Source organism: Phascolarctos cinereus, unplaced genomic scaffold (assembly GCF_003287225.1).
Source record: "Phascolarctos cinereus isolate Bilbo 61053 unplaced genomic scaffold, phaCin_HiC Scaffold_726;HRSCAF=1367, whole genome shotgun sequence".
In the NCBI taxonomy this organism is placed as follows: domain Eukaryota; kingdom Metazoa; phylum Chordata; class Mammalia; order Diprotodontia; family Phascolarctidae; genus Phascolarctos; species Phascolarctos cinereus.
The window spans coordinates 119,827,667-119,855,364 of record NW_027556098.1 but is presented as its reverse complement, the minus strand read 5'-3'; the positions used below and the strand labels follow the sequence as shown (position 1 = coordinate 119,855,364).

General features: G+C 39.7%; 1 protein-coding gene across 1 annotated transcript; it reads left to right on the top strand.

Moving 5' to 3' along the window:
* Positions 1–27,698, top strand: TFRC (transferrin receptor). The gene is made up of 19 exons (XM_020986034.2): positions 1–259; positions 6,747–6,813; positions 7,781–7,991; positions 8,573–8,786; positions 11,493–11,639; positions 11,810–11,915; positions 12,685–12,807; positions 13,800–13,898; positions 14,361–14,500; positions 15,143–15,297; positions 16,091–16,210; positions 19,014–19,099; positions 19,236–19,299; positions 20,036–20,103; positions 21,192–21,250; positions 21,467–21,548; positions 23,300–23,518; positions 23,869–24,009; positions 24,680–27,698. The coding sequence occupies exons 2-19, from the start codon at positions 6,778–6,780 to the stop codon at positions 24,920–24,922; spliced, it is 2,313 nt and encodes a 770-aa protein (XP_020841693.1). The 5' UTR covers positions 1–259; positions 6,747–6,777; the 3' UTR covers positions 24,923–27,698.

Here is a 27,698-nt window from a genome sequence, read left to right as displayed (position 1 = left end):
CGCGCGCTGCATCTCCCAGCTCCCAGGTTTTAGCCTCTCACCAAGTCTGGGGGGGCGGGCTGAGAGGGATAGAGGTGCGTACGTGAGAGAGGAAGTGACGTAAGGAGCGATCTGACCTATAAGGCCGGGGGCGCTCGCAGCTCCGAGGTTCGGTGGGCTCTGGCGGAGTAGTCGGTGCCGTTTATGAGAGCGGCGGCAGCAGAGTCAGCTGCGGCATCGGCATTGACATCGACATCGGCACGGCGGAGGACGATCTGAAGTGAGTGATATGCGGCCAAGGGCTACTTTGGCCTTCCTCTCCCCATCCCGGGCTCTCCGTTCTGTGGGGATGAACGAAGCCGGCTTCCCGTGCTCCTCCTCCCTCCCTGCATTTTCCCCAATCCTTGTCCGCTGGCCGCCGAGGCTGCGGGGGTGCAGCGAGGGGCTTTCCAGGAAGGGCCGGTGAACGGGGCCGGGCTTTCCCCTCACTCCCCACCCCGTCCCCCATCCTCCCGCCTTGGGAGGGGCTGGAGCGCGCGCCTCCCGGAGCGCACTGCAGGTGCATGGGGGCGCCCCCAAAGCGCTCGAACTATCCTCGCTGGGCACGCGTGGGCTTGCGTGCGTTGTGTGTGGTAGTTGGGAAAACATCCTCCCCCCATGCTTCGAGGTGCCGGCTCCTCCCCTCCCCCTTTGCCATCTCCCACGCCACCCACGCTGCCCCCAAGCTTTCTTCCATCACCCTCCTTTGCCCAACCCTCCAGGGTGCGAGCTTTTCCTGACTCCCCCTCTCCCTGGCCCGTAATTTTCAAGGCACTGAAACCAAAGCCGTTTAATAGAATTTGCCTTAGGCTCTGTGGTCCTTGAGTGAGAGGACAGAGACCACAGTCCCTTCTGGCCGGTAATGCAGCAACTCATTTTGCCTGCTGGAGCACGTGGCCGCAGCTTCAGGAAGTGGCCTCCGGGCACTAGTGTCAGGTTCTACGAAGTGACCTTGAGCCCAGAACCTGGCACTTCCCAGGGGGTTGGGTAGCCACCCATTCATCCTTGGAAGGAACGAGGCTGCCGCGTGTAGTCCAGGCTAGGGGATTGCAGCTTGTGTCAACCTGGCATATACATAGAGGGACCATGACATGTCAGCCCATGCATGCTTTTTTGCTTAACTTGACTTTTTGGTCTAATATCTCAGGTTGTTTTACAATTTAGGACCCTTTGGGCATCAGGCTGAATATTGGAAGTCTCTATTAAAAAAAAACTTTAATAGTTATAGCTTAATTTATTTACTCATCTGTTCTCTGGGGTGGGGCCCAGGTTGTGAAGGGAAGGGGGGGGGAGCCCGAGGGGATCTATGGATGAGGGCCCAGGTTATGAGATGAAGCAGTAAAAGGGTCATGGGCAGTTTTTTGGGAAACGACTATTAGAATTGATCTTTCATATTTGGTTGATAAAAAAGGCCTGTTAATATATTTCAAGGAACATCTTGTTAATATTATATGGAGAATAGTGGGTCTGGTTAGAGGTATTTGGGATTTGAATTTTTGTAAGTGGGACATCGTAGCTGGCACCGTGGAGTATAAGTGGGAGGGGGGAGGTGTTTTTCCCACTACCAGGCATAACTTTTGTTTCTCTTACTCAGGATTTTGCCAGTGACTTTGAGTTACCTCACCTAAAGGTGCTGTTAGCCGCTTAGAAGATGGCAACCCTTTATTTACTACTGAAATGTTTTTTGAGTAGTTTGAATTTCGCGAACTAATGGACGTTTCAAGTACAAAGTGTTTTTACCCCCCATGATATTAGAACTTAAGATATTGATATTGCAATTTCAGTCAGCTTGCAAAGTAAACATACATTAATGGCTGAAAATCTGTACCTTGTACCTCTTTATTTTTTTATAGAGGTGAAGAGAAAAACTTTTAAAAAAAGCCTAACTTTGACCTAGCACAGTTGTTATCTACCTATGCATAGCCTTAGGGAAAGTTGAAAGAGGAAGCAGTTCAGTTTGAGTCCTTTGACATCTGATACTTTTCATTCTGGCTTTGGAGATAGGTTTGGAATACAAGATGCTGATTCAGTGATCTCTTGTAAGCTCAGAAATTTGACCTCATTGACCATGAAACAAAAGCTGACATCCATTTGCCCCATAGTGCTTCTAAATTGAGAATTGTGCTTTCAGTAGTATACCAAGGAGCTAACCCCCCCCATACCTGTACAATAGAGAAAGTAGGGTGTTTTACTCTGTCTGGAGTATGGAGCACATGACCATAAGACATTTCATTCCCATGGTCGAACTAGCCTGATAGTCAGTTCTTGCCCTGATAGGAGCAAAGCCAGAGTCAATAACTGGGTTTGGGAAAGTTCATTTTTACATAAATTGTTGTACCCCAAGTAGGAGGAGTTATTCGCCACTAACATCTATGCAAAACAGGGATTGTTTCCTTTTTGTTTGTATATGCCCAGCATTTAGCACAGTGCCTGACTGTGGTACACTGTGCCATATAGGGACTCAAATTATATTGTTTGTTGATTGGTAGTCTGAAATGGAATGTTGTTACATAGTATTCTTTTTTTCTCATTTTTAATGATATACAAACTATAAATAATAGAAACTAGTTGTTACACCATTGAGATGCTCTGTAATTCTAGGCGTTTGCTATCAGCCAACTTACATTTCTGAACACAACATGATGGAATCCCATTTTTAAAAAATACATCAACTTGACATAATGACTTTTACTGATCCCAGAAAGCTTGTTTTTTAAAATGAACTTGTAAAGTCAAGTGACAATATCTAACAACTCAGGGTTTGTAGAATTTTGTGGAGCCATTGATCACTTTTCTAATTTGGTTTTCAGATAGGGGCTCACTTCTGAAGGGATTTTAGTTATAGGAGCCCCACCCAAGGTCTCCAACATATATCCAAACTGGCTTCTCAGTCTGTTTTGCCGAGTTGTGACCTTCCAGTGGTAATACAAGTAGTAGACTTGGATAACCTTCCTTTTAACCAAGTATTTGGCAGAGTCTCTCCCGTTGCCCTTGTGGATAAGATGGAAGCTAGACGGTAGTACAGTGGGGTGGATTTGGGTCAGTTGAATGATTGGACTCAAAAGGTTGATGGTTGATACTAACTGAGAAGGCTCTGCCAAATGCTCCTAACTGTCCTAGACTCCAAATTACTGAATGCTTTGGTTGGAGGTATAGCCTTAAGACTTGCTTATCAGAATTTTCAAACAACCTAGTATGTTTTTAGTTAATTGAAAAACTGGTAATACATTACAACTGGCAAAAAAAGTTGTATTCTCTTTGCAGTAAGAAATTTAGTAGTTGAATAGCCCTGTATTCTGTCCTGATCATACCAAATCTGAAATATTGTGTTTATTTCTGAGTGCTTCATTTTAGGAAGGTCTAGAGTGATTCCAGAAGAGAGTAATCTAGATAGTAAGAAGAATGAAGACGATGCCTTCAGTTGAAGGAACTGGGGATGTATAGCCTGAAGAAGCAAAAGGAATAGGGGTGGAGTTGGGTAGGGTATGTGAGAATGTGGTAATTAGGAACGTGATGGTACACAAGAAAGATCAGACTTAAAGGATCAGACTTAAGAATTATATAAATGTGAGTTGTTCATCCGGACCAAGTACTTTTCTTTTTGTCCCTAAAGAACAAAAATATAGGAATAGTGTGGTGATTTCAGTCAGGTTCCTAACAGAACTGCTTGAATTAGCTGTCTTGGGAGGTGGAAGGTTTCTCTCACTAAAGATCTTCACGCAAAGGCTGAATGACCACTGATTTGGATTTCTGTGGTAGATTAGGTGGTTTCTGAGGTACCTTTCCATTTTTGAATTTCTGTGATAGTGGCAGAAACCATATGATTCTTTCCAGAGTCCTTTTTACTATGACATGACACTTGGACAGTTTTATCAGCTAAAAGTGTTAACTTCTGTAGTGCAGAACAGCTTTCACTGAAGAAAATGGCTACGTAATTAAAGGTGTGGTAACTCTTGTAGTTCTGGCACTGGAGATTTGGTCTAGTGTAGGCGATGTGATAAGTCAATTCCCAGAATAGTAAGAGAATATACTTCTAGGAATTGAATTTCTTACTTAAACTCTGGCTTTTCTATTTCCCCCTTATTTTCTTTGGAAAATGACCTTGATGCCCTTTTTAGTTTATAGATGTTAGGAACTGTGGACAATGTCTATAATTCACGCTATAGCCAAGTGAGATATATAGTTATAGTGTATGCTATGTATATTTACTGGTATTTTGAGAACTACCTGAAATAACTATGGTATCAAACCATTAAATTTCAGAAGTTGTAGAATTCCTAATTTTAAAATAAAACGTTTACTACTTTTTTAAATTTAAAAAATTATTTTAAAAAATTGGTATGTCAGTGATAATTAAACTAAAAATAACTATAAAAAGCTGTATATATGTCATAGAAATATAATTTTAAAAATATGCATTCACTTGCCCTTAAATTTATCCACAGCAAGTTATAAATAGGAAGTATCTTGGTGGCTGAATTTTTGTTAATGCATATTAGGTGCCATCAGTCTGCAATTATTACTTTTTTGGGGGAGGGGAGGTAGGATACACAATTCCTGCCTTCAGGGTGCTAGTGCCCTTATTATGGGGAAATGACACATAAAAACAAACACTTGTTGAGTCCTACTCTTCTTGACCCCATTTGGGGTTTTCTTGGCAAAAGATACTGGAGTGGATTGCCATTTCCTTCTCCAGCTCATTGTACAGATGAGGAAACTGGATTAAGTGACTTGCTCAAGGTCACCCGGCTAGTGAGTGAGCCTTGATTTGAACTGAGGAGGATAGTCTCCATCTGAAGTCCTTACTCAAATGCTTGTTGAAATGTTAGGACTCATCATTTTTAATATCCATTAAAATTTAGATGACAGTTGTATTCATGAGGAGAGAAGGGCTTCTAACACTAGAAATTCATTGGTTATTTCAGACATAAAACATGAGCACAAGTACCAGAGAGTAGCTTGGGCCTGGTCCTCTCTTGATTGCAGCATTTCTCATGCATTCACCTATCATCTCTGCAGATAATTCCCAAATCCATAGATTCAACCCTTAAATCACCACCTGCTTGTTCCCAGGTCTACAACAGAACTTCATTGTTTTGTTCCCTAAACTCGCCCTTCCACTTAATTTCTCTTGCTTCTGTGGAGTGTACCAGTACTCTTCTAAGCATTCAGGTTTGTAACCTAGGAGTCAGCCTCAGTTCTTCATTCTCACCTCTGAGCCCTCCAAGTTACTAAGTTTTATTGCTTGTCCCTCCTTTATAAAATAATAATAACCTTATTTCAGGCCCTCGTTACCTTGACTAGACTATCACTGTAACCTAAGCAATAGCCTTATTGGTCTTCCTGTATCTGCTCAACTCTTCTTTCCTACTACAGCCCAAGTGATACTTCTAAAGTATGGGTGTGGCCAGGCAGTGACCTTCGCTACTCAAATTTGGTGTCTTGAGAATAAAATCTGAACTCTTCTTTGGCATTTGAAGCCTTCACAATTTGCCTTTTAGTCAGGTGACACATTTCTCCCTTTGTTTGCTCTGTTTCCCAGCCAAATTGGCCTGTTTGTTACCCAAATGGAACATTTCTTCCCTTGTCATCTCTACATCCCCACTTTCCTGCAAGGCTGTGTTCAAGCATGTCTTCTAGAGGCATTTGCTGATTCTCCCAATAGCCACTGTGTTCTGAGTGATTCTTCCCACTTCCATCTATGTTTTACTTTGTTTTTGGCCTATATTTGCTTACTTGTCAACAATAAGCTCCTTGAAGACAGACTTTTGTTACTTTTGTTCTTGTATCTTCAGCACATAGTAGGACACTTAATAATTAATACTGATTGATTGAGACTGAGAAATGCATAAAATATATGTGTAGTATTGTATAATATGGCCTGTGACCAAATACTTACAGTAAGGTAATGTAAACGCCCCATAAAAGAAAAAGAATTTTTTACTTCTGCTATGAAGAGAGGACCAAATTTTATGTGGATTTTCCAGATTGCAGGAATGCTTTACCCCTAATCCTTGCCCCCTGTGATATAGAAGGGATAACTATAAGAGGTTATAGAAGGGAAAGTTGCAGGTAGAATTGAATGAGGTTGCCTGGCATTCAGAGCCATTCAGTGAGGCATTGTGGGGGACGATCTCGTGGAACAAAGCCATAGGATCTTAACCATTCATGATTAAGCTTCTTCCCTAAATAGTGATTGCTGATTGTCCTTGTTTCATGACTGATCTTACTTTGCTTGTTTAAAGAAATATCTATATCTATAATGTGTCTCTGTGTGTGTGTGTGTGTGTGTGTGTGTGTGTGTGTGTACACACATACACATTTTTTTTTCTTTTTGGTGAGGCAGTTGGGGTTAAGTGACATGCTCAGAGTCACACAGCTAGTGTTATGTGTGAGGTCGGATTTGAACTCGGACCCTTCTGACTCCAGGCCTGGTGCTGTATCCACTGCACCACCTAGCTGCCCCAATACTTTTATCTTTAAAGTGAAAAGTAGCACTTTGTCAATATTAATTTCTGATCTTTGAACAGTACAGTGGTGCTTGCCTAGATAACATAGTAAGAAACAAGCATAAAGTAAATGTATAAAATATCCTTATTCATATTCATGGTTTTATTTAACTAAGTTTTAAGATCTGGCATAGGAACTAAGATAATTGAACCGTAGGCTATTAGTAGTCATCACTTTAACTCTGTAACTTAATAACTCCCTTTATTCTACCTTATTAGGTTATTGGAGCAATTGGTGTAGAAATTCAGTATGATGGATCATGCCAGATCAGCAATCTCCAACTTGGTAAGATAACATATTGTTAACATAAAACATCTGTTCTTTGTGCGTCTTCAAGAATGTTGAATACATAAAACTCCTGGCTTTTTAAGCCCTTCAAAACTTGGCCCCAGTCTGTTTTTCTGGCTTCCATTTCATTATACATGATTCTCCACTATGGTAGTCCATAGTTCAGCTATACCACTCTTTTCTCTGATCCTCATTACGGTATTCGGCTCATGCTTTGACTTTGAACTGACCTCTCATGGACTGGCCTCTCAGGCCTCAAATACTGTCCTTGCTTCCACCTAATACATTCAGTCACCTCCTTGAAGACACAGCTCAAGCATTTCCTTCTGTAGGAAGTCTTTTCTGATCTCCCCTTCTCACCAGCTGGTCTTTATTTATACTTAGTACTTACATGGTATCTCCCTTGATAGAATGTTTGCTTCTTGAGTAGAGACTTTGTCTTGGTATTCCTAGTGCCAGTAGAGCACAGTGCCTGACCCGTTAGTAAATGCTTCCTGATAAGCATGGCTATGACTGTAGTGATAAAATTAGGAAGAATATCAAATGCTACCAGAACTGCTTGGGGTGATTTTTTTTTTTGTGATTAAAGTTGTGATTGAACTTTGAGTTTTGAGGCCCAATTCCTTCAGGAGATGATTATTCTAGAACAGGTTTAATCCGAGCACTTTCCTATAGAAGCCTGGTATAATGTCTAGAAGAAAAACGCTTTCAGCTCATGTTTCAGAAAAGGAACTCCCAACAAGGGGTATACAGATGAAAATCTATAAAAGATGACGGGACTTGAATAACTAAGAATAACGAGAGGGGCCAGTTGGCTGATGTTTTAGGTGAGTGTAGGGATACATATGTGGAGAGAAATCAAGAGCCAAAACATAAGTATTCTTGAATTCGTGTGCTTTCCCCTTTCTAACATAACTCCTAATTCCTTTTCATCCACTTTTATCTATTTCTCTTTAAACTTTAGTTTAGTGGAGAACCACTTTCATACACACGTTTTAGTTTGGCCCGGCAAATGGATGGTGACAGTAGTCATGTGGAAATGAAACTGGCTGCAGAAGATGAAGACAGTAGTGAAAGCAACGTTGAGAATAATCATCCCCATGTCGTCAAAAAAAAGCCCATTAGTGGAAACATCTGCTTTGGGATTATTGCGATTTCGATCTTTTTCTTGATTGGTAAGGAGGGACCCTTCATCATCCACCACTCATTCTTTTATGCCACTTCTGCTTTGTTAGACTAATTCTGAGTAGGTTTCACTGAGACAGTAGTGTTATAGAAGATACTAGACCAGGAATTGTGACCTAGAATTGAGTCATGGCTGTCTGTTTTGGCCTTGGTAAGTGAAAAGCAGTTTTTTTATCTGTATAAAATGTCACCCTGGATATCTGATCAGTTCCACTACTAAAATTGATCAATCAGTGGTATTTAAATAAACATATACAATATAATAAACTACTTTATTAAGACCAGTGAGACCTTTTGGTAGGTTTTGTTTTGTTTTGTTTTTATTTTTGGTTTGGCTCAAACCAAAGCCCAAAGGCTTATCACAATTTTAAGCAAATGTTAAAAGCAATAACTTAGGAGGTATTTAGCTTTTTAAAAATGTCAATTACACATATGCTTATAAACTGGGAGGATTAGATGACCCACACCATTCCTTGTAGCTCTGACATTTTGTGAATAGGGTTATATGACTAGGGGAAAATTTTATAGTTTTAGAACTATACCTCAGATAGCAACTCTTGTTTATCCTTAGGATTTATGGTCGGCTACTTGGGTTATTGTAAGCAGCTAGAAACCAACAGTAAATGTTCAAACGCTTCCAATGGAGGAACAGAGCAAACTGAGGAAGAGGATGATTCGCCAGAGGAACTTCCATTCCTGGACTCTCAACCTGAATTATCTTGGAATGACCTCAAAAAAATGGTATCAAACAGACTGGATGCTGAAAATCTTATTGACAAAATTAGGTAAGAACTTGGGGTCTGTTTCTTATCTTGTAATTAGAAAACCATTAAAATGGGATATACAACACTTTATAGTTTGCGTCCCTGCACCTAACATAGTCCTTTGCATATTGTAGATGCTAGGTGTGAATTAATAAAATGAAGAAAAAGGTGTGGTCTAATGGAGATCAGCACTTATATTTTGCTTGCTATTGCTTATTTTGGTTAAGCATTGTGAAGTGTGAAAATACCGTGGGAGTTCAGAAAAATACTTGTTTCCCAGAGAGAATTTTGTGGAGGCAGCATTTGATCTTGGGTGGATAGGAATGTCCCCAGGTAGAAATGGAAATGTGATCAAGTCATGGGGGATAGGAAAATACAAGGCATGTTTGGGGAATGGTGAGTAGTCCATCTTTGTGGGGTGTGGTGAGAGGCTTAGAAGTAGAAAGCCTTGAATACCAGGCTAAAAAGTTTAGGTTTTATTGGTAGGTAGTAAGGAGGTCTAAAGACTTGGGAAGGTGAGTGACATGATCAGAGTTGAACTGGTTTTGTTTGATTTTTGAAGAAAATAGAGCTATTGATAATATAGCAATAGTATAGTGAGGTAGAAAATACCTACGTGAACTCGGCAGAGAAAGAAAGAATTGAGAGATCTGACAGTATGGTAGTCATTTATCAAAAAATAAGAAGGTAAGAGTTACAGATGTGCATTCTGGGATTTAGACTAATGAAATAGCTCCATATAGGCATTTATCCATAGTTGGAAATATTTGACTAGAATGGGGGAAACAGTTCAGGCCAAAAATATGTTGAGGTGATCCACATAGGAGGGATGTAGTGAGGAAAGCCAAAGGGCCATCTCTGAATGACTGCTCTCTGGAGCTGTAGAGATCAGATTAAAAGACACCTAGAAACAATGCCATTTCACAGAAGCCAAGGACAGACTTTCAAGGAGGCCATATCTTAAAAATCTAGGATTAAAAACCTGAGACATTATATTTGATAATTAGAATGGTAGGGACAAAAAACAGGTTGCAGAGTATTAACAGTAGCTATAAACTGTACTAGGACTTCTGGGAGAGCCAGTGTAATGCAGTAATGGGAGCCACTGGGGCTTGTCGAGTCAAGGGGTGATATAATCACCCCGTAAATCCCCAAGGACCCTCACTGTTACCCCACCACTCCCACCCCTCCCAGGCCTGTGATATAGGTATAGTGGGGGAGAGAGAAGATGGGGAGATAAGTTGGGAGGCTGTTAGTCTGGAACCAAGGTGGTGGCTGTGTATGTAGAAATGCAGAAATGGCAAGGTTTGGCAGGCAGTTGGTTGCATATGCAGAATGTGAGAGCGGAGAGGCAAAAACAACATCAGAGTGTAAACCTGGGAATTTGGAAGAATGGTGCTTCCTTGACAGGGGTGAAAACAGACCAACCAAAGAAAAATAAAGAAAAACTGTCTTTCTTTCTCTGGAGATGGATAGCACCTTTCATCATTGGATCATTGTAATCCTGAGAATAGCTAAGTTATTCATATAGATCATCATATAATGTTACAGTTACTGTGCTGTACTAGTTTATGTCATGTAGATACGTTGACTAAGTTGGGTCATGTCTACAATGCCAAGTGCCTGTCAGGAATCTGTTGGTAGACCATGGCAGACAAATGCTTATTTAAGAGAAGTTCCATTACTTCACTACTCCAGGAACTTCAACCATTATGCAAAATAGGTATCACAGTTGGAAGATTGTCTTGATAGTTTTAAGTTAACGCCTTTAGTTTAAAATAAGTAAGATTGAATTATTAGCATAAACTAAAATAGATTAATATTGTCACTGTGTGCCAAGCACTGTGCTCAACACTGGGAATACGAATAGAGAAAATGAGCCTTTGTTGTTGAGGAGCTCGACACAGTCTAACTGGAAGAAACAAAATTAAGGTGTACCAGCAGGTCAGGTAACAGTGTAGAGGAATCTGCAGGGCCCAGCAACTTCCAAGATGGTGAGGTCCAGAGGACTTGAGTGACAGGGTGATGGTAAGGCCTGGGCATCTTCTGCCTTATTGGGAGGCACAATTGTTGCTGCCAGGCTGTGGAGTCTAGAGAGCCCTAGAAGATGAGCCTAGATGCAGATAAATTGAAGGGGTCTTAAAGCAGAAGAAAGTAAAAGACATTCTAGACATTATAAGAAGATGACACTTTGCAAATGGCACTTGTTAGTAGAATAGCAAGTATATATATTTTTTCTAGTTAATAAGAAACTATGTTACATCTAAAACTAGGTGGTTTTAGAAATCTGTAACTTGTTGGGATTGACAGCATAAGAATATCTAAAACTGGATATGATCCTGAGCTCTGAATATTGCATCTACTCTGAATTTCTCTACCTGCTCTTTGAAAATAAGATGAGAATGTAATCAGTAATTAGGATAAAGCAACCTTAAATATGGAAAGGTAATGATTGATCAAGGTGATTCTGCCTGTGAAAAGGCAGTTCCAGTGGGTTGGATGAGAGTCAACAAGGGCCTGTATTTAGCTTTTTTGAAGTACTCCAATAGTAAGAGAAACAGAAGGTTGGGGGCAAGTGGCACTGTGGAGTTAAGTATTGTGTGAACCCATTTTCAAGAACTTGAATAGATTTGTCATCTGAAACTTGAGTTAGTCTCAAATGATTTAAATTTGCTTCATTTTTCTTCCAAAATTAAGAGTTGAATTTTGAATGGCCTTTCTTTCTAGCACATTGAGTGAGAAGTATGCTTCTCATGAGGCTGGCTCGAAAGAGGATGAGATGCTTGGATATTTTATTTATCAGCAGTGGAGGGACCTAAACATGGGCAAAGTCTGGAAAGATAAACACTATGTTAAATTACAAGTCAAAGGCAGGTATGTTGACAACAGTGGGGATTTTACAAAATGGCTGCTTTAAAATATGAAATCCTTTATCTTAAGTAAATGTTAACTCATAGATCATGTCAGATGTTGTTACATAATCAAAACATTAGCCATTTTAAAGTGCTTCATTCTTTCTAGAATGTACAAAACTTTTTTTTTAGTGGTCCTCAGAACTCAGTGACCATATTTGATGCAAGTGGAAATAACAGTGACACTCGGCCTATATCAGATGGTTATGTGGCATACAGTAACAATTCAACAGCAAACGTAAGTGAGTCATGAGGTACAAAACTCCCAGACCCTATTTATTAACACCCTATTTTGCGTTGGCTTTGGTTTTGGCTATAAGAGAGCTTTATTCCGGAGGTCTGGCAAGCCTGGCTATCACTGGACTCATACCTCAGTGATTAACATCCTTGTAATAAGTCAGTACTTACGTATAGAAAACCAGAATATGAATACAATGATGACTGCAGATAGGGACTTAATTATAAATTTAAGAAAACAGTACTAGACTTTGCACTAGCTTCTTAAGACTGTATATAATGAAATGCCAGAAAATTCTAGAATGAATAACCTAAATTTTACGGGTATGGATGTTGCATTTTTGGTGGCTAATTTCTTTCTTCTTAGTGATTCAGAAAGATTTTTCATAGCAGTGCTTCTGATTCTGCAGTTGCAATTATTCACTTACTCCAGGTAGTCACCTAGAACTTAATGTAAGTGTAAAGATGTTGGCCAGTGATTTTTTAAAAGTATTTTAATTACTGCATAAGCCAAACTATAAACCTTCAGAAAATCTAAAATTTAACCGGATAAGCTATTACTATGAAATATGCCTACATATTTCTTTTTAAGAATATAGATCTAGTTACACAATATTGCCATATTCAAAGTATTGCTGTCACTCTACTTTATTCCTGACATGTGTGTTTGAGTAAATATATGGTAGCCTTTGACTATCAGTACAATAAAGAATTATTTAGCTTGTAGAGTTATTCTACTAGAATGGTGACTTAAAACAATTGTTTTCTAGGGTACACTGGTTTATGCTAATTATGGTTCCAAAGATGACTTCGAGCAGCTAAAGTTAAAAAATATTACCATAGATGGATCTGTGGTTTTACTTAGAGCTGGGAAACTTTCTTTTGCGGAGAAGGTGAGTAGGTTATTGGCTAGAATAATAGGGAAGGGCTGTTAACAAAACAGACAGGTTCCTTTGGAACAAACTTTTTGTTGATTTCTAGAACTATAGTTTTTCATACTGCTTGGTGTTTCTTTGATTTGTTCATGAACTGGGGCTTTGTGCCAATTCCAGGCTCTGCCTTACTATTTGGGGGTAAGGTGGTTGGCCCTGGTTGGTCTTGCCCTGGATCCCCTGGATTCCTGTGTTGCCCTTCATACCTGGAAGGGGTCCCCTAGATCTTTCAGGGCTCTCATTGGCATTTCAGGCCAGATTTAAGAGATCTCAGCCTGGCACTTGTGCTAGCCTGATTACTGGCCTGCTGTTCCTTTAAAAATTCTAAACTTTAAAAATTCCAAATTCTCTCTCTCCCTTCTGCCCCTCCCCCACCCATTGAGAAGGCAAGCAATATGATAATCATACATATGCCATCCTATGGCCACATTCTGTAGAGGGCAATACCGCTCTCCCAGTTGTTCAGGATCATAACCCTAGGAGTCATCTTGGAGTCTCGTGTCAGCGCCCCCCCCAAGCCGTTAACAAGACCTGTCAGTTTTGCAACATATCTCTCCTCTGCCACTGCCACTACTCTGGTGCAGGCCCTCATCATCTGTCTGGGTCTGCCTCTGTATATATCTTGCTTTGTATAATATGCCTTGTTGTCTCCTCCATTAGATTCCTTTGAGCGCAGGGACTGTCTTGCCTCATTATATCTGTAGCCCTTGTTTATTGAATTGAATTGGTCATGCTGCCTTTAAGAAAAGGCATACATATAGGAATACGGTTCTCACTACTTAATTCTTTATATCGAGCTGAATTTCTGCCTTCTGCTTTTGTTGGTGCCACTTCTGTCCATTTGTCCAGTTCATGAAATCATAATCATCTTGGTTGGAAGTCTAAGCTCTGTAGAAACATAGAACCAAACATTTTAACCCTGTCAAACCTAAAATGTTGTCATTTTTCTCTAGGTTGCAAATGCTGAAGCCTATAAAGCAGTTGGTGTCTTGATATACCTTGCCCGTTCTGACTTTGATATTATTGATGCAGATATTGTACCTTTTGGACATGTAAGTTTTTTTTCTCTCCCTGTCTGGATGAATGTTCTCCAGAAGTAGTTGGATTTGGTCTTCATCAAAGGAAATGGAGAAGTGTATATGGCATCTTTCTGAAATAGTTATAACCTTTATAGACCAGAGGATTAGGTGAATTTTGAAAGGCCTGGCTCTGATTTTTGAGAATTAGTTGGTAATTCTGTAAAATAGGTTTTCTTAGTGTCATCTTGGCAGCTTTATGATTTTTATAGAGTTGTCCATAAACCTCTGAAAGATGGGGCATATTCCACCCAGAAATGGAAGCACAGGTCATGTGTACAAATAAAATCAAGGATCCTTGATTTCCCAAATCTTTCAAGTCCCTAGATATTGCTAAAACACTCTTCTATCATCTAGGACCTAGATTTGCTTGGTCATAGTATACTGATAGAAACTGATCTTTTTGTTAACTCATGAAATAATTTCTTGTTTTAATAGGCTCATCTAGGAACAGGTGATCCTTTTACACCTGGCTTCCCTTCCTTCAATCACACTCAGTTCCCGCCATCCCAGTCATCAGGATTACCTAATATTCCTGTCCAAACAATCTCCAGAGCACTTGCATCGAAACTCTTTAGGTAAGAAGTTGTCTTTGTGTAAGGTATAATTTTGGAGATTTGGGATGGACTTTTCTGAGAGCGTGTTAAATGTTTGTAGATTTGGAGAGAACAGGGAAACTAAGGGTTTTGAAGAGGCTTGGTCTACCTTAAAACATAAGCCATTATTCAATCTTGTGGTAAGTGGAAAGGCTGCTGGATTTGAAACCAGCTTTACTACTTACTACCCTGGGAAAATATCTTTCTCATTTGTGAAATGACAAGAGTTGGACTCTGTGACTTCTAAGGTCCTTCTGGCCCTAAATCCATGATGCTTATGTTTCAGAGTCAAGTATACTTAAATAAAAGCCCCAAAGTCTTTTGCCCTAGTGTCTTTTGTGATCTGTTTTCAGGCCAGATCTTTACCCTTTGTAGAATTATAATTATCCCTGTTAAATTCCATGTTACTGGCTATTGGATTGGGTCTCTTTCCTAACTTTGCTTATACTCTAGGCAAGAATCTCTTTATTAGGTAAAGTAGGTAAGTAAATAACAGAGGAGGGAAGAGAGTAGTTGCCAAGAAGTGGCTCTTGTTCTCCAAGGTCTGATGTCATCAAACACTTGTATGACTGATGGTTATTTGGCAGAAAGGAGGGGTGGCAATTCATCTTTATTCCATTTCAGTGAAATGTGGGGAGAGGACTGTCCCTCATCCTGGTTTGGAGGTAATAACTGTAAGATGAGCTCAAAAATGAATGTGAGACTTACTGTCAACAATGTGCTAGAAGAAAGAAAACTTCTCAACGTCTTTGGAGTTGTCAAAGGCATAGATGAACCAGGTAAGGCTTTCTTTGATGTTCTTCCTTTTTTATATATATTTAAAAGTGGACACTCAGATACTTAAGTATTAGTTATCCCAGATGAACTTTTGGCCTATGTATGCTCCTGCTGGCTGCTTACGGCTCCTACAGTTTCAGCTTATTCTTTTTAGTAGGGAAAATTCAGTAACATTCTAGGAAGCTGAGATATATTGATCTATCTAAATCAGAATTCAAATACATTATTTGACATCATGATTTCCAGTTTGTAGGAGCTAGAGAAACAGCTGTTTCTGAACCTCTTTGTAAGTTTAGCAAGTGAAAAAAAATATTTTGAAAAGAAATACTTGAAAAATAACATACTGAGTGAGCTACTGGTAGGTTACCTCTTTGTGCTATACGGATATACATGTTAAAATACTTAAGCATTTGACTCCTGAACTCTTGATTAGTCAATGATAGCAGCTTAGGACTTTTTTTTAGATTCATCATTATCATAGACTAGTTACTTGATCCATGTTTCACAAAAAGTCTTTTCAAGAAGCATGTCTTGCTCATAGGGATGGGGCTGTGTTAAGAAGCAACCTATTTTTCACCTGAGTCACAGTATCATAAAGTCTAGGGCTTCAAGGCCAGTGCCCCAATTTGCTGTCTTTTCTCCCAAAGCACAAATAGTCCCAGCTTGTAATGAAGGGCAGAGTAGTACTCTACAGATCTTTCCCAAAAAGCCTATTTTGTTTTCAAGATCTTTCACTTCTTCACTTCAGCTTGAACTGAGTTAACCATAAATTCGTTATGATCTTTCTATTTGCAGATCGCTATGTTGTGATTGGGGCTCAGAGGGATGCCTGGGGCCCCGGAACTGCCAAATCTCTTGTAGGGACATCTCTTCTATTGGAGATTGCACGTGCATATTCTGACTTGGTGTCTAAAGGTAAAATTACTTCAGGACTAACATAATTTACAAAGCGTGACCTTAAATTATAGTTGTGCATTTTTTTTTGTTTTGTTTTTAACTAGGCAATGGGGTTAAGTGACTTGCCCAGGGTCAGACAGCTAGTTATGTGTCTGAGGCCAGATTTGAACTCAGATCCTCCTGAATCCAGGGCTGATGCTCAGTCCACTGTGCCACCTAGCTGCCCCTGCTCATCTTCAGTTCATACAAGTCTTCCCAGGTTTTTCTGAAGTCAGCCTGTTCATCATTTCTTATAGCACAATAGTATTCCATTACATTCATATACCACAACTTGTTCAGCCATTCCTCAATTGATGGGCATCCTCTCAATTTCCAGTTCTTTGCCACCACAAAAAGAGCTGCTATAAATATTTTTGTACATGTGGGTACTTTTCCCATTTGTGTGATCTCTTTGGGATACAGCCCTAGAAGTGCTATTGCTGGGTCAGAGGGTATGCACATTTTTTTATAGCCCTTTGGCCATTGTTCCAAATTGCTCTCCAAAATGGTTGGATCATTTCACAGCTCCACCAACAATGCAGGAGTGTTCCAGTTTTCCTGCATCTTCAACATTTATCATTTTCCTGTTTTGTCACGTTGGCCAATCTGATAGGTGTGATGTGGTATGTGAGAGTTGTTTGATTTGCATTGCTTTACACAATGAACTCACTTTCTTAAGGAGACAGCGTGCAAACTGCATGCATAAAAGATAAATACAGTGTCAATGGGAGATAATCTCAGAAGGGAAAGGTCTGTTATGAAACTTATATGGAAGAGAGTAATGTGTAAGAAGACTGAAAGAGTATCCTTGTCAGACTATGAAGGTCATTATAGACCAAATCAAAGATTTTTCTGTTTAATCCTAGAGATGATAGAGAAGCCATGTGAGACATGATCAGACTTGTGATTTAGTGAGATCACTTTGGCTGTACCAGAAGGCTATTGCAGTAGTTTAGGTATGAGGTGATGAGGGCCTGTACCAGTGAGTCGGCTGTTTTGAATTAAGATAACACATTCCGGAAATACTGTGAAGATAGAATCCATCGGATTTGGCAACAAATGTGGATATAGAGGGATGAGAGAAAGGAAGAATTCTAGGATGACACCAGGGTTGGGAATGTTTTAGATGTTCTTAGTTTGAGATTCCCAGTTGATCTGTTTTCCAGGACAGTATGTTGAATGTCCAAAAGGCAGTTGGTGATGTGAGAGTAGAGGTGAGCGTATAGAGGAATAAGAGAAGCCCAGGACAGAGCCGTGGGGGTGAGGAGACCTGAAGGAAGAACCGGCAGAGATGCAGAGAAGGAGCACCAGGAGAGAGCAATGCCATGAAAACCTAGAAAAAAGAGGGTATACAGAAGAGGATGAGCAGCAGCACCAAAGGCTCATTAACCAAAGAGGTCAAGAAGGACAGACATTAAGAAAAGGCTGTGAGAGATGACAGTTGTTTTGCCAGGTTCAGTGGAATGATGAGATTGGAAGCTAGGCTATACAGTGTTTAGAAGAGTGAGAAAGGAATAGAGGCATCAGTTGTAGAGAGCTTTCTCAAGGAGTTTAGCCACCAGGTGCTGGCAGGGATGGGATGGATCAAATGTATTGGAGGATTGGGCACACTGTGGCAGCATGCTTATAGAAGCCACCAGTAGACAGGGAGATGAAAACTAAAGATCAGCAATCCTGATAAAAGAGAAGCAAGTAGCTTCTTCAGGTGAAGGTGGGGATAATGGAGGAAGATATCTGCATGGTGTGAGATGAGGGTACTCTTGGCAAAAGGCCTCAGTTTTTTTTCTTGGTGAAGTGAAAGGTATGATCTGTAGCTGAGCTGAAAGTGCTTTCTTATTCACTGGCTGATCAGCTGGTTATGGAGAAAATTCCATTTCAGCTGCCTTTTTATAGGGTGAAAAAATGGTAAAAAGCTTCAGTGAGCCTTTTGGTCATAAAAAGGATAAAGTCATGGCAAAAATTGATGGTGTAATCCTCATTCAACATAGGACATTCAGGCACATTAGCAGAAGCTTCTGTCTTCAGTTAAAACCTCCCCCTAGATTTTGTTTAAGCAATGGAGTTTCACCACAGGGAGCTAAGGGACCTTGCCTTCCTCCTCTCTAATAGGCAGCCTGACCACGAAGACTACCGTGATAGCCAGAAACTGGACCCCCAGTTATGGCTTCCCACCAGGTGCTTGACTCAGCTGATTGCTTAAACTCTTCTTCCCCCTTGCCATTACTGTCTCTGCCAGCAGTATCTCAGGCCCCATTTCATTCAGGTCCTTGGACTCACTTGGTTGGGTACCATCTGCCTCGCCATTGCTTACCAAGATCCTTGACAGTAACAGAACCAGTACCCCAAGTATCTGCAGTAAACTGAACCCTTATGTGTACAATGTCTCCCTCAGTATAAGCTCTTTGAGGGCAGGGACAGTCTCACTTTTCATTCAGTCGAACCATCTGTATTGAGACCTGCTAGTGGCACCGCTTAGAGGCGGTCTGTCTGTTCATTATCTAACTGACTGTGGTATTACTGGCAGGCTGTAAATTACTTTACTTGCCTGGTTTATATAGAGTAAAAAAGGCAATAAGATTCAAATTTGTTGTTCCTGGAAAAAAGACCAATCGCTGGTAGAGGCTTCTGGGTACACTGTCACCTTTGCTTAATGGCTGTCCTATATTCTCCTCCTAAAACATATAGAGTTCAGTGGAGGGAGGCAGTCTGTTGGGGAGCAACTGAGGTCAAATACGAAAAGAATCAACACAACTTAACAGAAAAATTTCATTTCTGTTTTAAGACGGGTATAAACCTAGAAGAAGCGTCGTCTTTGCCAGCTGGAGTGGCGGAGAATTTGGATCTGTTGGTGCCACTGAATGGCTAGAGGTATGCTGTCTTTAATACTGTTCTCCAGTTCTTAATTAATGGTACTAGTTAACATGGACATGTCAATGATATTTAACAGAAATGCCAGCCTTTTCATTTCAAACTGAATTATGTTTTGTTTGGATTCCTTGTTTAGGGTTACCTTTGCACATTGCACCTAAAGGCCGTTGCTTACATCAATTTGGACACTGCTGTTGTTGGTAAGCTTATGTTCTACAGATTTCCAGGGGGGTAGCAGTGTGAGGTGCAAGTAAGGGAGCCTCAGGAAAGCTTGTATGTATGGAAATGGCACCGACAGCTCTAACTTCACCACTCGTTTCACATTTTGTAGAGATAACTTTGAGTAGCATTTCAGCCTAGAACCATCACTTTCCCTAAGCAACAATAAATTCATTAATCACCTTAACATTTGACCACTCAAATTATTCCATATGAAACAATAGTATTCTTGGATTTCTGGCTTGAGTTCTGTCAGGCTGTGCTATGTATACTTACAAATATGTATATACTTGTTTTTTGGGTTTCTTTTTGGCTTTTAGGCAATTGGGGTTAAGTAACTTGCCAAAGGTCACACAGCTAGTAAGTGTCAAGTGTTGGGTCTGAGGCTGGATTTGAACTCCTGACTTCAGGGCCGGTGCTCTATCCACTGCGCCACCTAGCTGCCCCTAAATATGTATATACTTGTAAAGATGTTGCTTTGACTTCTGAAAATATTCAATAGGGTTTCTCTTAAATCAGAGTTGTAGCATACTAAAAGCTATTACTGGACCCTGGTCATTTTTTTTCCTGTGTCTCTAAATGACTTAATTAGGTTTTTTGAGTTAGGTTATGAAGCTTTTTTAAAAATCACTTTAAAATTGAATCTAGACCACCATCAAAATTAGTTTATGGTAAGTCAAAAATTACTATGGAAAATAAGTATTGTTGACTTTACAGGTTCAAGTAACTTCAAAGTCTCTGCCAGTCCCTTGTTGTATACGCTCATCGAGAGAATCATGAAAGAGGTGAGTCCTTCAAATTGGTGCTTTGGATTGTATGTTAAATGGGAACTGCCAGGTGAGGAAATTCTGTCTGCCAGTACGGCACCTTCTCAGCAAGGAATGCTTCCAGCAGTTTCCTAGAGCACCACAAGATTGTGACTTGGCTCACATTTGTGCATGACACATGTAGTAAGCTGCATTTTTGTAACATCTGCATTTACAAATAGAACTAACTTAGATTCCCCTACTTGCTAATCGGTAAACATGTGATTTCCTGCTCTGGGCCAAGTACAGTGTGGCTCATCAGATCATGTATGGTAGAGAAGATAGCACTAACATAACCAACAGGTTCGACAAGGGCCTTATGGGTTGGGTTCAAGGTTTCACAAAAGTGAGGTGGAAGTCAGGACTAGCATTAGATGTAGCAGGTGGGCGTTCCCGACAGGGAGAACACCGATGTGTGTAGATGAGAATGAAAACATTCTCGTGTGCTAGAAGGACCAAATAAAACAAACCCGCTAGGTCGAATGGATTGGTAGGCTGGGTAGGAGATTGTTTAGGACCTTAGTCCTAGTCCCTAAGTCCCTCTGCCTGATTTAAAGTAAGGAACCACTTTGGGCCAGGAAGTAAAATGCCATACTAAATTTCCTAAGATAGATTGGAGAAGAAAAATAAATGTAAATCAAAGTTATATTTTAGGATTAAGTAAATACTCAATACCATGAGTTTAGTTTACAAAATTCAATCAGTTAAGTGTATGCAAAATAGTTCATATCCAGAGGTGGTCATATCAGGAGATGGGGACTGCTAGCAAAAAAAACCATTGTATCCATTGTCAAAGTAATGAACCACTCTTGAGATCAGTAATTCCTTGGAAAAGAAGCAACTTGTGGGCATAAATAGAATTAAAATTTTTTACATTAATAAGTGGACCTTGTTAAAAGGATATTACTGAAATGAAAACTTGAACTTTTATACTCTTCTTCCTCTTCCATCTTCAGTCTTAGTCTAAATCTTGTTTAAAAGCTGACTGCTTCTAAAATTATTGAAGTTACTGAGCTCAGGCAGCTTTCAGTTGAAGTTGATGCCAATTTAGTCTTTCTTGCATGCAGGTGAACCATCCAATTACAGGAAAGCCTCTCTTCAGAGACACTAACTGGATCAGCGAGGTGTAAGTTTGGGTGCTACTTGAATGAAGAAACAGTGGCCTACCAACTTAATCACATGAGCTAAATGCTTAGCTCTGTATTAAAATATTAAGGTTTAAAACAGCTTTTTTTAAAAAATGGCCTACTCCAATGTTCCATTTCACTAAAACTGTTTAGAGGGAAATGCTTTCTGTAGAGGTATTCTTAGTCATAATGGCTAATATTTGGTTTCCTTGCAGGGAGCCACTTTCACTGGAAAATGCTGCTTACCCTTTCCTTGCTTATTCTGGAATCCCATCAGTTTCATTCCGTTTTTGTGAGGTGAGTTTGAAAGAGATGTTTAAAAATAAACCAGAACCACAACTGGGGGTCACATACATACTATAAAAATATAAAATATAGTTTTCTTTCATGCATCCTTTTTACAGTGCCTGGCAGCATAGTATTATAGAAATAGTAGCTGTGATATTATCCTTGTTCCTGGTCTTGATACGTGATGTAATATATTGATGCCTAATATGCCCAAATTTCTGTCAGGCTTTTTTTCCCAAAATAATGAATTCATATCCCCAAAACTTAAATCTTTACATTTGTCAAACACAAAGTTGTTATTGTCATTTACTACTGTGTATTGTTCCACTAATTTATCTTCTTTTTCTTAGCCAGTGCTGGATTTTTTATATTTACTGCCTTATAAAGGTCTCCTACTGCTGAATCTCCTTCCTTTCCCCTTTTTTTCCCCATGATAGATTCTCAGCAAATGCTTGTGTTGAATGGTTAGAATAATGGAGAGTTTAGTCAGTTTACAACTGCAGCATAGCATTGTTGGCAGTGGTGGCATGTTGGTCAGGAGAGACCCAGCTTTATCAAAGCCGGGAATGAGAGGGCCCACATAGTATAGAGAGGTAGGGGTCAACATCAGCAGAACTGATGCTCACTTAGTGTTTAAGTGCAAGCAACAAGAATGAGGTTGAAGCACTGGGTATTAGGAGAGAAGCAAAGAAGTGGGAGTCCTAGGGAAGAGCTACTGGAGTAATAGGTACTGTAGAGGGTCAATAGACAATCATGAGCTGCCACTTTAATGTTACTAAATCACAGTTAAGACCATGTCATTTCTCTGCTTGGGAAACTTGAGTAGCTCTATGTAACATCCATCTACATGCTTGAGTCCATCAGCACTCTATCTGGAGATGGATAGCATGTTTTATCACAAGTCCTTGGGTCGTTGTACTGATCAGTTACTAGGTCTTTCAGCATTGCTGTTATGTGATAAAATGTTCTCGTTCTGCTCATTTCACTCTCTATTAGTTCCTTCCACTCTTCCCAAGTTTTTCTGAAACCACCACCTTCATTTATCACATTCATATACCATAACTTGTTCTGTCATTCCCCAGTTGATGGGCATCTTTTCAGTTTCCAATTCTTTGCCACCACAAAAAGAGCCATTATACGTGGGTCCTTTTCCTCATTCTTTGTGATATGGTTATTAGGTCAAAGGTAATTTAGTAACTTTTTGGGACATAATTCCCAATTGCTTTCCAGAATAATTCAGACTTTCTAGAGCAATTCAGTGTCAGACTTGCTTCACTGTTTCCTGGACACAATGGCCATCTCCTGTCTCCATGGCTTTGCATAGGCTGCCTCACAGGCATGGAGCAGTGGGTGTCTCCCATTATAGGCCTATCCTGGTCCCTTTGGTTCTAGCGACCTCCCCATCATTGACTGTGCATCTAGTATTTAACTGTATTGTGCATCTAGTATTTAACTGTATTGGTGTTTCCCTTTCCAGTAGAATATAATTGCCTTGAGGTCCCAGACCTTTTCCCCTTTCTGTCTCCATCAATTGGCACATAAGTATCTTAATGCCTTCACGTAGCTAATTGAAGTCAGGAGCTTTCATTTTTGACACATAGGTAAACACTCAGTAAATGCTTGTTAAAATGACCACTAGTCTGATACTCTCCCCTCGCTTAGAAATTTTTATTTAATATTAAATTTCCCTTAGAAATAAAATCTGAACTCAAGGTTCCCGAAACTTTCCCAATACTAATCAGATTTTGTTTGTTTTCTAGAATATACCTTACCCATATTTGGGCACCAAACTGGATACTTACAATAAACTGAAAAATATTCCTCAGCTGAAAGAGCTGATGAAGGCAGCTGCAGAAGTGGCTGTCCAAATGGTGATTAGGCTTACCCGGGACCATGAGTTGTACCTAGATTATGAAAGGTACAATGAAGAGTTATTCAGTTTTGTGAGGAAGCTTTTGCTCTACAAGTCAGAGTTGAAGGTTTGTACTATATAAAGCTTGGTTTATTTCTTTAGGTATTAGTTTTCAGAATCTTTGTTTTTAGATCTTCTTGGGAAGTTTGAGTGTGCCACAATGAGACAAATTTAAGTGTTCTATTGTACTTTGCTTTGTATTGCTTAAATCCCTAGGACAAATCTAGTATTTTAATTCCACAAAGGTTCTCTTGTCTACTAGGTTGGCTATCTGAGTTTTCAATGTCATGTGCTTAAATTTGTGGGGAAATGCATTGACCTTGTCTAGGAATGGGAGGACTCATTAAGTCCTTGGGAATTGACTTTGAACAGAATACTTGCCCTCTTAGGCTGTAAACGTCGTGTTGTCTGTTTCAGAGCCTGAATCTGAATTACCAATGGATGTTCTCTGCTCGTGGGGACTTTAGCAGGGCTACTCATGACCTCACAAATGACCTCTATCGTTCAGACACTGCTAATAGACTTGTTAATAGAGAAATCAATGATCGTATCATGAAAGTAAGTAATTTACTCTTGGCAAAAATATTTCATTTACAGAATAAAGAAAATCCAACAGTCCTGAGCTAAGAGGAGACCTAGGAGCTAGGCACTGAACTTAGAGATAGGTGGGAAATGTCTCCATCTTGAATTGTAGGTAAAATAGGATTTCTCTATACACAGCAGGTAATAACTTGGCAAGTGGGTTCACTATTTGCATTAGAAATTCTTAAACTAAAAAAATTTTTTTATGAAGCCTTAAAGATTTAAAGTGTCTGTAAATGTATACTTTAATTGAAAGCTGCACCTGAATTTTGGGCCACCCAGTGTATTGATTGCCTAATAATAACTGCCTTAGGGGCTAAGGACCTCTTCCTGTAGATATTCATGCCTACTTCCATTTCAGCTTTTTGACCCGTTGTATTTTGCATCTTTATGTTCCATACTTTGTGTCCCACCTCCTTACCTTTGGAAAATGAGCGAGGGGAGCAATGCATAGTAAAGCAAAATCAATTTCCACCTAGGCCATGTCTAAAAAATGTGTCTCCTACCATTTCGAGTCTGTTCCCTTTCTTGTCTAGAATCGTTTTTCGTCATTACATTAGTCAGAATTCTTGTCTTTCAAAGTTTTGTTTTTTAAAAGTTGTGGTTTCCAGACCTGTGGTAGAGGATTAATTTTTTTTTTTTTTAGGTGGAATACAGCCTCCTCTCTCCCTATGTCTCTCCAAGGGAAACTCCCTTTCGTCATATCTTCTGGGGATCTGGCTCTCATACTCTTTCAGCTTTGTTAGACCATTTACAGCTTTTGAAGAATAAAGACAATAACTTCAATGAAACATTGTTCAGAAACCAGTTAGCCCTTGCTACCTGGACAATTCAAGGGGCTGCAAATGCACTGGCTGGTAATATTTGGGACATAGACAATGAATTTTAGATGAAACTCCCACAACTCATCTGAGAACAGTAAGGCAGTGTAGTCCTCAAAAATCATCACTGGTCTTACCCAATATTTTCAGCAGGACTATAAAGTTAAAAGCTTTGTTAAAGAGTTAAATCCTGCCTAGCAATTAGTACAAGGTAATTGTACTTAACGCCAGGTGAGTGTTTTTACACCCCTGCCAAACTAAACTCATTATTGAAAATTAAGACTTTTCCTTCTAGTTAATCTGTAGGCTCCATCTAAGGTTATTTGCAGTGTTAACTGCCTCTCAGCTCATCCCCTTCACAACCAAAAGCAGTTGGGGGAACCACAGGTCCAGTAATGGCACTAAGTCCTCATTCAACAATTGTTACCCTGAACATGAAAAAGAAGATGTCCACTGAGGACTCCGTGTCCACTTTTAATATATTCTCTTGCTGTTGACCAAGAGATGAGGTTATGAGATGTGAGAGTTGTCTTCCCTCTGTGAAACAGAGTCAATCAGGGAGAGTACTTCCTTGCCAGGAGTGTCTAAAATAAGAGGTGACTTGCCTGAATAAATTTCATTTGGTGATTCTCACAGAAGCATGACCCTGGTGTGTACCCTAGAATTCTTCATGAATAGAGGAGACTAAAGCCAAAGAACTTTTTTGATAATAATTTTTTCCTGCTGTCTCCCCCACCTCCATCCCCCTCCCCTAAGAAGAAAATTGGCCTTCGTGACTTTTCCATGCAGTCCTTTGAACTAGGTCAGGTTGATGCTTACTATTGAAAAGCTATCACTCTTGCTCAGTTTGTCAAATCTAAACTATATATTTGCCAAATTTTGGCCAATAGTTAACTTCATGGGAAAGCTTTCTGTTATTTGGCACTGAGATATTTATTTGTCTTTATTTATCAGTGACAGAGTTCACTATAAATGGTGTTTCATTTTTTTATAGAAGATAATTATCGGAAGCAGTGCCTTCCATAATTATGACAGTTATACTGTCGTTTTTTTGAATTAAAAGCAGCATCTGCTAATAAATCTGAACAGATACTAGAAGTTTTGCATTTGACTTGTTTGTGTGCTGCCACCGGACAGGTCTTGACTCTAAAATTTAGACTGACCACAACTTTTTGAGTAAATGGTGCGATGAAGTCAAATCCTTGAGGAAATAGCCTATTGAGCAGAACATGTCAGGATTAGAACATTTTAGGCAAGATTGGCACATTTATTTAGCACAAAGATAATGAAGTTGAAATAAATAAACCCAATTACTATTTTTTAAAAAAGATTTTAGTAGTGGTGGTCATCTTTGTAAAATGTTGCATCTTAAAATTGGCATGCCTGCATTGCATCAGAATTTCAGTGCAAAACTTCCAGTACCTCTTTTACAAATCTAGCTTACATTATCGGAAGCAGTGTCTTCCATAATGAGTAAAGAACAAGGTAGTTTTTGCCTACCACGGTGTTTATATCGGAGACAGTGATCTCCATATGTTACACTAAGGGTGTACGTAATTATCGGGGACAGTGTTTCCCATAATTTTCTTCATGCAATGACATCTTCAAAGCCTGAAGATCGTTAGTATCTAACATGTATTTTCAGCATCTTTTTATTCTCCTCTTTAGTTGCAGAAGCATACCTTGTAGTCAACATTGTCTAGTAAATATTCAGCCATTGTAAAAAACTGTTTCAGGTTTTTGTGGGTTCCCCCCATTTAATATGGGTGTTTTCCTTATACTTGTGGTTTCTCCAAATTTTCTGTTAGACTAATATGTCAGGGCCTACTTTTAACAATGAATGAATGTGCTTACTTTCCACTTGGTTGCATTTCTTGAGCTGGTCCTAATGAAAAGTTAGGATTCAGAGCAGACCTGGGTTTTTTTGAGTTTTAGGGTTTTTTAAGCTGGAAAGGGGGTGGAGTGGGAAAGAGTGGGAGAAGGTTTACAGGGGTCTCTGAACATGTTTATTTGCTTAATAGAATGGTGATCATTATAGATGCAGACAAACCTGGAGGCCTATGTGGGTAAAGGGGATTTCCTCTTAGCAAATGCCTATCCTAGCCATTGGCTTCTCGAGGTCATCCAAAATTACCACATACCCAGACAATGGCAGGTCCATTAAGGTGTCTTCAAGTGAAATTGTAGATTGAGGAACTTGAATTGTGCCTGTCTCTGAATTCTTGTGCAATCTGATCTTAACCTCACCAATGATCTAGAGAGGGTAATTCAGTAATAACAGCCGCTTATGTGAAGGAGGCTACATGGTTGGGCCCAGTGCTTCTAAACATTTCTACCTAAGCTCACAGACCTCTTCTTTAGAACCAAGAGCATGTCTATGTCCTAGGAGTACATAGGTTTGGGGAAGGGTTAATAACTTTTCCTCTGGTTCAAATCATTCTTGATTTAATTGGCCCAAGACATGGGGGTTTCCTGAGCATTTCCATAATGTTCGGTATAGTGGTTTTTGTTGCTGATAATAAGGTTTTTCTATGCTAAAAAGCATGGCCCATCAATTGAGGCTTGAGATCAAAGAAGGGACATCTTGTGCTCATGCTTCCTTGTTTTTGGTGTTGGGTGACATTTCCCCTAGTACTTGCATGCATCTCACTGTGTGCTTATTTCATCAATGTTTATCCACTAAAACTTTCAGCAGGTTAAAAATAATTGCATTAGAGTTGTGATTGTACTACTCAGCTGTGTTTTTGGTGCATAGATTATTGCTGTTACTAGTGACTAGCTGGTATGTGAAATATTGTAGAGGTTTCTTGTTACTTGACTAAATAAAATGCCCAAAGACATTAA